This window comes from Babylonia areolata, chromosome 30 (assembly GCF_041734735.1).
Source record: "Babylonia areolata isolate BAREFJ2019XMU chromosome 30, ASM4173473v1, whole genome shotgun sequence".
In the NCBI taxonomy this organism is placed as follows: domain Eukaryota; kingdom Metazoa; phylum Mollusca; class Gastropoda; order Neogastropoda; family Buccinidae; genus Babylonia; species Babylonia areolata.
In genome coordinates this window covers 2,237,183-2,247,182 of record NC_134905.1, presented here as the reverse complement: position 1 = coordinate 2,247,182, position 10,000 = coordinate 2,237,183, and the positions used below count along the sequence as shown (strand labels likewise).

Genomic DNA, 10,000 nt, shown 5'->3' with positions numbered 1-10,000 from the left:
AACACCACCGAAGTGACTCAGCAGCAGTGCAGGGTCTACTCTGGTGTGTGGCCTCCTGGCGACCTAACATCGATGGTTCCCTGTGGACTGCCGAAGCTGGAACTGCGACGGACGAACCCGGGTGTGGCCGTGTATGGGGGAATCTAAATGAGCGGCGTGGGAGTAATGCCACTGAAACGGTGCAGATGATGGAGCAGCAAAAAAAAAAAAAAAAAAAAGTGGTTTTGAGGGGAAGAGAGTTCTGAGCACTTACAGTCAATCTTCCGCGTTTTTGAGCACTTACACTGTTACAGTCGAAATTCTGCAGTTTTGAGGTTAAAAGAGTTTTGAGCACTTACGGTCAAACTTCCGTGTTTTTGAGGCGAAGAGAGTTTTGAGCAGCTTGAAGGCGTCCTCCAGTCTCTGGCTGTGCTCCTTCTGGCTGAGCGACTTCAGTTTGTCCTCCATGGCCCGTGGGCAGCACGTCTCCCGCTGGGGGCAGATCTCCAGGCTTTCTCCTGCAAACAGCACACAAGTTGCAGAGCTCTCCAGGTTCGATCCTCTGCTGTACTGCCCTTACATTATTTTCAAACTGTTTAAAAGAAAAGGAAAAATGATGCAACCAGCTGACAAACTGAAACAAAAGGAGGAGTTTGTATTATACTCCATGTTTGGTGTTACATATACTGTACCATGTCAAACTGATGCAAACTAGGCCTATCGGTTTGCTCTGCTTGGCCAAATTTCGCGCGGCTAACAGTGAAAAGAAGGGCCCGCCCGCTCTCATCCAATCAAACGCCTCTAAAAGCTATAAGCGCTGAATCATTCCTTTGGCCAAGGCTCTCCACGCCATCTTGTCAGGTTTACGCTCTGCCTCGTCTTACGCTTTTTTTGCAAAATGATTTTTTTTTTTATATATAAACATATGACATAATGCTATCTATCTATGGCAAATATACACAAAAATGAATAAATGTGATACCACAGGCAGATAATGATCATAAACACAATGAACAAGCGTATGATGTAACAAGCAAGCAAACACAATGAATAAAATAAATAAACTTTATTGTAATACTTTAGACCACACAAAAACAAAAAAAAAGAAAGCATGATATAACACAGGGAAATAAACACAAAAATGAATTCAAACATATGATGCCACAGGCAAGACAATCACAAAGAATAAATCATGTATGTTGCAATGGGCAGATAAACACAAAAAAAGAACATATAAGGCAACAGAAAAACAAACACAAAAATGAAATTTGGTATGAATCCATAGGCAGAATTTTATAAACAAGTGAATAAATCATTAAATGTATGCTGCCAAAAGCAGATAAACATTATGAACAAGCGTATGATGTGACAGGCGGACTAACACAAAGAATAAAATTAATCAAATGTTATGTATGATGCAATAGGCAGATTAACACAAAAATGATTTCAAACAAATGATACAATAGGCAAATATACACAAAAATGAATTTACACATATGGTGCCATAGGCTGACAAACGCTGTGAATAAATTTATCGATGCCATAGCTAGATCAACACAAAATGCAAATTCATGTATGATGCAATAGGCAGATTAACACACAAATGAATAAATCAAACGTATGACAAAATACACAAAATACACACAAAAATGAACAAACAAATAACGCCGCAGGCTTATCACACAATGAATAAACTTATCTATGATGCGACGGGCGCCATAGCCGAGTGGTTAAAGCGTTGGGCTTTCGATCTGAGGGTCTCGGGTTCGAATCACGGTGATGGCGCCTGGTGGGTAAAGGGTGGAGATTTTTACGATCTCCCAGGTCAACATATGTGCAGACCTGCTAGTGCCTGAACCCCCTTCGTGTGTATATGCAAGCACAAGATTAAATACGCACGTTAAAGATCCTGTAATCCATGTCGGCGTTTGGTGGGTTATGGAAACAAGAACATACCCAGCATGCACACCCCCGAAAGCGGAGTATGGCTGCCTACATGGCGGGGTAAAAACGGTCATGCACGTAAAAGCCCACTCGTGTGCATACGAGTGAACGCAGAAGAAGAAGAAGATCTATGATGCAATAGGCACATAAACACAAAACATGATGCTATTGGCAGATACAGTTACACACAAATGAATTTACACATAAATTCATAAACAAATGACACGAGACAGAAACAGGAACTGAGAAAGACTGAGATCTTTGGCAGAGAGAGAGACGGGCGCAATAGCCAAGTGGTTAAAGTGTTGGACTTTCAATCTGAGGGTCCCGGGTTCGAATCACGGTGGCGCCGCCAGGTGGCTAAAGGGTGGAGATTTTTACGATCTCCCAGGTCAACGTATGTGCAGACCTGCTAGTGCCTGAACCCCCTTCGTGTGTAAATGCATGCAGAAGATAAAATACGCACGTTAAAGATCCTGTAATCCATGTCGGCGTTTGGTGGGTTATGGAAACAAGAACATACCCAGCATGCACACCCCCGAAAGCGGAGTATGGCTGCCTACATGGCGGGGTAAAAACGGTCATGCACGTAAAAGCCCACTCATGTACATGCGAGTGAACGTGGGAGTTGCAGCCCACGAACGCAGAAGAAGAAGGAGAAGGCAGAGACAGAGACACTAAGAAAGATCATACTGAGACTAGTCAGAGAGAAACTAAAAAAAGCTATTTTTTTTAAAAACCTGGTATCCAGCATAGATACCCTTTGTTGGCAGTGCCAGCATTTAATCTTGTGCTGATGATAGTGCTGGTGTAAACTTATCTTGCACTGCTGTTGTCAGTGTACTGTCAGTGTATCTTGTGCTGATGACAGTGTTGGTGTAAACTTATCTTGCACTGCTGTTGTCAGTGTACTGTCAGTGTATCTTGTGCTGATGACAGTGGTGGTGTAAACTTATCTTGCACTGCTGTTGTCAGTGTACTGTCAGTGTATCTTGTGCTGATGACAGTGGTGGTGTAAACTTATCTTGTGCTGATGATGTCAGTGCTAGTGTTTATCTTGTGCTGATGATGTCAGTGTCAGTGTTTATCTTGTGCTGATGTTTATCTTGTGCTGATGATGTCAGTGTCAGTGTTTATCTTGTGCTGATGATGTCAGTGTCAGTGTTTATCTTGTGCTGATAATGTCAGTGTCAGTGTTTATCTTGTGCTGATGATGTCGGTGTCAACATTTATCTTGTGCTGATGTCAGTTTCAATGTTTATCTTAGGCTGATGCCCAAAACTTAAAAAGTAAAGTATTGAATACTTCATACAATCTAAGAAATCAAAATGTTACTGCACACAATGTACATGTTCATAATCGAAACTAAACAATGAGCAGAAACAATACAGTGACAGACAGACAGACAGACACACACACACGATGAATACATAAGGAGGAAGGTGGCAGAATGGTTAAGACGCTCAGCTGCCAATACAGAGAGTCCGTGAGGGTGTGGGTTCGAATCCCGCTCTCGCCCTTTCTCCTAAGTTTGACTGGAAAATCAAACTGAGCGTCTAGTCTTTCGGATGAGACGATAAACCGAGGTCCCGTGTGCAGCACGCACTTGGCGCACTGAAAAAGAACCCATGGCAACGAGAGTGTTGTCCTCTGGCGAAATTACGTAAAATGAAATCCACTTTCATAGGTACACAAATATGTAAGCATGCACTCGAGGCCTGACTAAGCGCGTTGGGTTATGCTGCTGGTCAGGCATCTGCTCAACAGATGTGGTGTAGCGTGTATGGATTTGTCCGAACGCAGTGACGCCTCCTTGAGAAAGTGAAACTGAAACTGAAATACATCAAAGACGGTGAGGGATGAGGAAGAGTGGAGAGCTGTAGCTCCTCCTAGCTTCATGCACCAACTGCATGTGATGTTTATCACAACAGATTTCTCTGTGTGAAATCTGGGCTGCTCTCCCCAGGGAGAGCGTGTCGCTATACTACAGCACCACCCCCTTTTTTTTTTTTCTTTTTTTTTTTTTTGTATTTTTTCCTGCGTGCAGTTTTATTTGTTTTTCCTATCAAAGTGGATTTTTTCTACAGAATTTTGCCAGGAACAACCCTTTTGTTGCCGTGGGTTCTTTTACGTGCGCTAAGTGCATGCTGCACACGGGATCTCTGTTTATCGTCTCATCGGAATGACTAATATATACTATACATAATATATAAAGGTGGTAAGTTCTGGCTCTTTCTGTTATAAAGTTGAACAGTTTGCCAATATTCTCTTTAATCCTCCCTTCTTCCCAACAGTGCAACTTCCAAACCTGTAGTCTTGTGTAGACAGACTTCTTTAATCATAATAATGGGTGTATACACACAATGCCTGGGTGATTCAGTACCATGTGTTGAGGTGGTGTTGACGGCTAACTGTTATGCATTACTTCTTTTTTTCTTTCTTTTTTTTTTTTTTCCTCCCCTGTGATCGTCAAAACTCTACTAACTGCTGCCATCTGAGGCACCGGAACAGCGGTAAAACGCACACGCCTAGTAATGGTGTGTGCACATGGCCAGGGAACAATGGAAAGTCGGTAACCCCCCCCCCCCTCGCCCCCCCCACCTCTCTGTCTTTACACTTTGTCTCACCATAAAACTCCACACACATCCACTTACCATTTACGGCTTGAAGAGGTACATCGCTGTCAGCAAATCCTTTGGCTGCGTAAGTCTTTTTCACTTCCACGCAGGTCAATCCGTCTTGTAAACACTGACCAGGACTCACAAGCAGCCATAAAAGAGCTATTCTCAAACACTGCCACACTGATAAACTTGGAAAGTCTGCCATTTTTTCCCCCCCTCACACACACCACCAACGAACGTCTTGTCGATCTAAATGTAGTACCGTACGATCTCCACTCTGTCTACACACTCCCTTGCTTTGCAAAGGCTCACAGATATTTTCACCGATCTTTATTCTTACTCTTGCTTGGAGAACAACAGCAGCACGTAGGCTCCACAAAGCACATACCAATGGTCTTACTGTGTTCGCTATCTCGACTCCCACGATGCATTCCGATCTTACTCAAAGAAAGTTCTGCCACTCTTGTCCATGACTGAAACAATCGCTTGGTGCTGTTCTGATTACCTCCCGCATTGCTGTTAAAATTGCAACAAAATAAGTATTTCATGTATCATATCTCTCTTTAAAAGTCATTGAAAATAATTTTTTGACGAAATTTAAAACACGTAACTATTGTAGCGTGTATTCTTATGTATTTTCCACCAGCAGCCCTCACCATCAATAAAAAATAGAAAAGTAGTGTTGTCGGGAGGTGAATCTAATAGCCAGTCTGAGATTTCCGAACGTGATTGCAATACGGAGTCTGATTGGTTGCTATTCCTGTCCAAGCCATTCATGCTGGCGCGCGCAATCGTCAGTGTGTGTTGTACAGCTGTTTCCCGTGTGTGATTTTTTTTTAAAATTTATTTATTTTTTTTTTTTAAACAATTAAAGGAATAAAAAATCAGCTCTCGCTCACTCATTTCGAACACATTCTAAAGTAGCTTTAGGATATCATTGCCTCATTTTTTTTTTTTTTTTTTTTTACATCCTGCTTTTTTCACTGTCATTGTTGTTATTGTAGTGTATATAAAATTATATATATATATATATATATGATTTTATAATTGGAATAAAATTTGAGAAATGAGGAGAAATTGTACCTCAAAGTTCCCCAAAAATTGTGTGGAATCAGGGGAGGGGGGGCGGGGGGGGGGGGGGGGGGGGGGTCACTGACGACCAAAATTTTAATGACTATTTTAATTTACACGATTTTAGATACTTACACTTATTATCAGTCTTTCTTCCCTAGAGAGCTGTGTCGCCAATTTTTACTTTGACTGTACTGCATTATTACCTACCTGTCACGTTTTCGGTGCCGTTAGTTGGTTTGGCTCGGTTCGTTTTTGTTGGCTCGCGTTTGTCCTCCCCATCACAGCGTAAATGGCCAGTTGATATGAGGGAAGATCTCGCGATCAAGTTCTGTTTCGAAAGGGGGGTAAGCCAGTACAAAGTATATATTATTGCATCAGTTTTAATATCATGGTAAAACTTATGTACAAACTCGTCAGTGTGTGTATGTGTGTGTGTGGGGGGGGGGGGGGGTGAGGGAGGGTTGTTTGTTTTTTGTTTTCTTGTTGTTTTTTGGTGTGGAACAGCACTTGAGAAAAAGAGAGACAGAGACACAGAGAGAGAGTGTGTCAGTGTGTGTGTGTGTGTGTGTGTGTGTGTGTGTGTGTGTGTGTGTGTGTGCGTGTGTCAGTGTGTGTGCGTGTGTGTGTGCTTAAATAATTAGCAGTAGATGTTTGAGGTGGCCAAAATATGATACATACATACACACATACATACAAGGAAAGGTCAGTTCCTGGTCAGTAACGTGGTTGTTTTTAACTTTATCTTCCCGTGTGCTGCATCGCAAAACACTACGACACTACGACAGTGTGGAGCACCTTGAACTGAGTTTTACTGAAACAGCAGTGGTCAGTTTATGGTAATGATGATGTATAAATGATATGAATACATAAGTTGAAGTGCTAAGCAGCTTGCGAGTCATGTTGATCAACTGGAAGTGCTAAGCACCAGCGGTTTTATTTCAGTTGAAGATGATGAATGAATGATATGGATACCCAGTTATAATATAGCGCCTATCCTCGGTCGGAGACCAAGCTCTAAGCGCTTTACAATGCCGAAGCAGACTGAGATATCCGCTTCCTGCTGTTGTCTCTGTTGCCGTCGGTTGCCTTTGTTATAGTCAAGTTATTGTTGGTGTTGCCTTTTGATGTTGCTGTTGTTGCTTAGTTTGTTGTCTTCAGTTGTTGTTGTTGTTGCCATTGTTGTTGTTGTTGCCATTGTTGTTGTTGCTGCCTTATTTGTTATTGTTGCCATTGTTTATTGTTGCCATTGTTGTTGTTGTTGTTGCCATTCTTGCCATTGTTAGTGTTGCCTTAGTTGTTATTGTTGCCATTGTTGTTGTTGTCATTGTTGTTGTTGTTGTCTTCACTTGTTGTTGTTGCCTTTGTTGTTGTCTTCAGTTGTTGTTGCCATTGTTGTTGTTGCCTTAGTTGTTCTTGTTGCCATTGTTCTTGTTACCTTTGTTGTTGTTGCCTTTGTTGTTGTTGCCTTTGTTGTTGTTGCCATTGTTGTTGTTGCCATTAATGTTGCCTTAGTTGTTATTGTTGCCATTGTTGCTGTTGTCTTCACTTGTTGTTGTTGCCGTTGTTGTTGTTGTCATTGTTATTCTTGTCATTGTTGTTGTTGCCTTAGTTGTTATTGTTGCCATTGTTGTTGTTGTCATTGTTATTCTTGTCATTGTTGTTGTTGTCATTGTTATTCTTGTCATTGTTGTTGTTGTCATTGTTATTCTTGCCATTGTTGTTGTTGTCATTCTTGTCATTGTTGTTGTTGTCATTCTTGTTGTTGCCTTAGTTGTTATTGTTGCCATTGTTGTTGTTGTTGTCTTCACTTGTTGTTGTTGCCTTAGTTGTTATTGTTGCCTTTGTTGTTGTCTTCAGTTGTTGTTGCCTTAGTTGTTCTTGTTGCCATTGTTCTTGTTACCTTTGTTGTTGTTGCCATTGTTCTTGTTACCTTTGTTGTTGTTGCCATTGTTGTTGTTGCCTTTGTTGTTGTTGCCGTTGTTGTTGTTGCCATTAATGTTGCCTTAGTTGTTATTGTTGTTGCCTTTGTTGATAGTTGCCTTTTTTGGTTGTCAGTTGTCATCAGTGTTGTTGCCTTTGTTGTTGTTGTTGCCTTTGTTGATGTGTTGCCGTTGTTGCTGTTGCCTTTATTGTTACCGTTATTGTTGTTGTTGCTTTTGTTGTTAGTTGTCGTCTTTGTTGCCGTTGTTGTTGTTGCTTTTGATGTTTTTTTTTTGCCTTTGTAGTAGTAATTGTTGTTGTTGCTTTTGTTGTTGACTTTGTTGCTGCAAAGTGCCTGTATAATATCTCCTTCGTGATGATGCATTGTGGGTGATGGAAGCACGGAAATACCCAGCACGGGAGGACAAATAATAAACCCCTTTTTTGGAAAGATGTATTCGTAGCTATTCTTTTTTTCTTTTCCTTTTTTCCGTCTTTTTTCTTTTTCTTTTTTTTCTTTTCTCTTTTTAACACAGCTGATCCGCACAGTAAGCAAGATATTTTGATTGAACCATTTTCACTTTTTTTTTCTCTCTCTAAATCAGTAACAAATTCAAGATTGGTGGCAAAGTTTTGCATTTCGAAGACTAGGTTTGAACAAAAAAGTTCATTAAGTACAAGATCTTGTAATAGAAAATGGAAGATTAAAAAAAAAAAAAAAAAAAAAAGTTTCGTGAATTTCAAGACCGAGAATTCACAACCCGATGGAATACTCTGGTTGTGTAAATTCCATTGAAAGTTTCTTAAGAGGAAAGAATATAGCATTAAATAATAACGATTAGGATGGAGTGAGTTACAATAAAGCTTCTAGTATTATGGTAAAAACTCTAAGGGGAACTTTTTTTTTTAATGATGTATTTATTGGAAAACCAGCACTACCAAATCTGTGAAAATTGGGAGCATTGTTTTGAAACTGAATAAAATCCATAGGAAGAACTTTTTTTCTTTCCTTTTTTTCTGTTATTTATTTATTTATTTATTTTCTTAATACAAGAACGATCCGAGAGAAGAAATTAATTTAGTTTCAGATTAAAATTAATCATCGTGTTCTTGTGAGAAATTCTGTGTTGGTGAATATGGGAGTGTTATCAAATAGCAATTGTAATTTTTGTAAAGACGAAAAAGACACAATTCTACTTTGATTTTTGTAAAGACGAAACAAACACAATCCTACATTTTCATTATCTATCCATCTCGCTCACTACGATCAGCTTCGGATCCACTCTGTTTACGCATATATACCCAGATTCAAATACTTGACTGTTGGCCGCCGTTCACCTCTTCCCAAAATAGCCTCCCTTGCCTGCCTCTTCCTTGTCTTTAGTTTCTACATTTTCAGAGTTATGCATGCGTGTGAATGACTGGTGCGAAAGCGCTTTGATTTGTCTCTGCACAAGATTCAGCGCTATATAAATACCATTATTATTATTTTTTATTATTAGAATGTAATCATGTATAATTATTTTGGAAGATCGAGTTTGTATGATACTAAAAATCTTAAAAATGAATTCAATGTCCAAATTGTGTTAGATGTAAACTCAGTCAACCATGTGTTGGTGCTTTTTGGATGTGACAACAAAACAAAAGCCGATGGATATTTTGCACCCATTTTATTGATAGCATTTTCTCTTTTTCCCCCCTTTTTTATATAAACAAATTTATTTATCTATTTATTGAGACATCTTGCTATGGCACATATTCTTGAAGTTCCATGCACTTTACAATGACACTAAAAGCATTCACTCAAGCATCCCCACACAAACATATATGCATATGATTTGAAACATAGATAAGAGAAAACAATTAAAAGAGGTCATGTCATTGAATAAATCAAGAAATGTATCAGATATAAAAAGATAAAAACAAAATAATGATAACAACAAACATGTAAACAACTGAAACGCATGTACATACATACATACAAAACACACAGCGCGTGCACACACACACACACACACACACACACATCCACGCACGCATGCACCGACAAACACACGCATACCCAGACACACTACTCACGCAATGACGTACACGCACCTACAGGCACATAATACACACGAATACTGATCAACAATCAGTTTCAGTTTCAGTTGCTCAAGGAGGCGTCACTGCGTTCGGACAAACCATACACGCTACACCACATCTGCCAAGCAGATTCCTGACCAGCAGCGTAACCCAACGCGCTTAGTCAGGCCTTGAAAAACCCCCAAAAAAAACAACAAAACGGGGGAATAAATAATAGATAAGCTTACATAAATAAATAAATAAATGAATAATAATTATAATATAGAAAAAGGTAGTAGTAATAATAATAGTAATACTAATAAAATGATTAAAAAAAAAAGACAATGGTGATAAATACATGAAGACACACATTCACACACACACCCACACATGCACAA

At 39.7% G+C, this 10,000-nt stretch overlaps 2 protein-coding genes across 7 annotated transcripts in view; both read right to left on the bottom strand.

The window, feature by feature from the left end:
• The window catches only part of LOC143275223 (glypican-6-like), a 40,539-nt gene extending 35,600 nt beyond the window's left edge, over positions 1-4,939 (bottom strand). Inside the window, exons 1-2 of the mRNA XM_076579198.1 lie at positions 4,578-4,939; positions 339-497 (exon numbers count right to left, since the gene is read on the bottom strand). Of these exons, the coding sequence (XP_076435313.1) occupies positions 339-497; positions 4,578-4,749 (331 nt within the window). The 5' untranslated portion in view covers positions 4,750-4,939. The remainder of the gene's footprint in view (positions 1-338; positions 498-4,577) is intronic.
• A 4,299-nt stretch (positions 4,940-9,238) lies between these two features.
• Positions 9,239-10,000, bottom strand: part of LOC143275510 (lymphotoxin-alpha-like) — a 19,903-nt gene continuing 19,141 nt past the window's right edge. For all 6 annotated transcript variants that reach the window (XM_076579666.1, XM_076579669.1, XM_076579663.1 and 3 more), the window contains exon 7: positions 9,239-10,000. This exon is cut by the window's right edge and continues 891 nt beyond it. The gene's annotated coding sequence lies outside the window, so the exon portion shown is untranslated.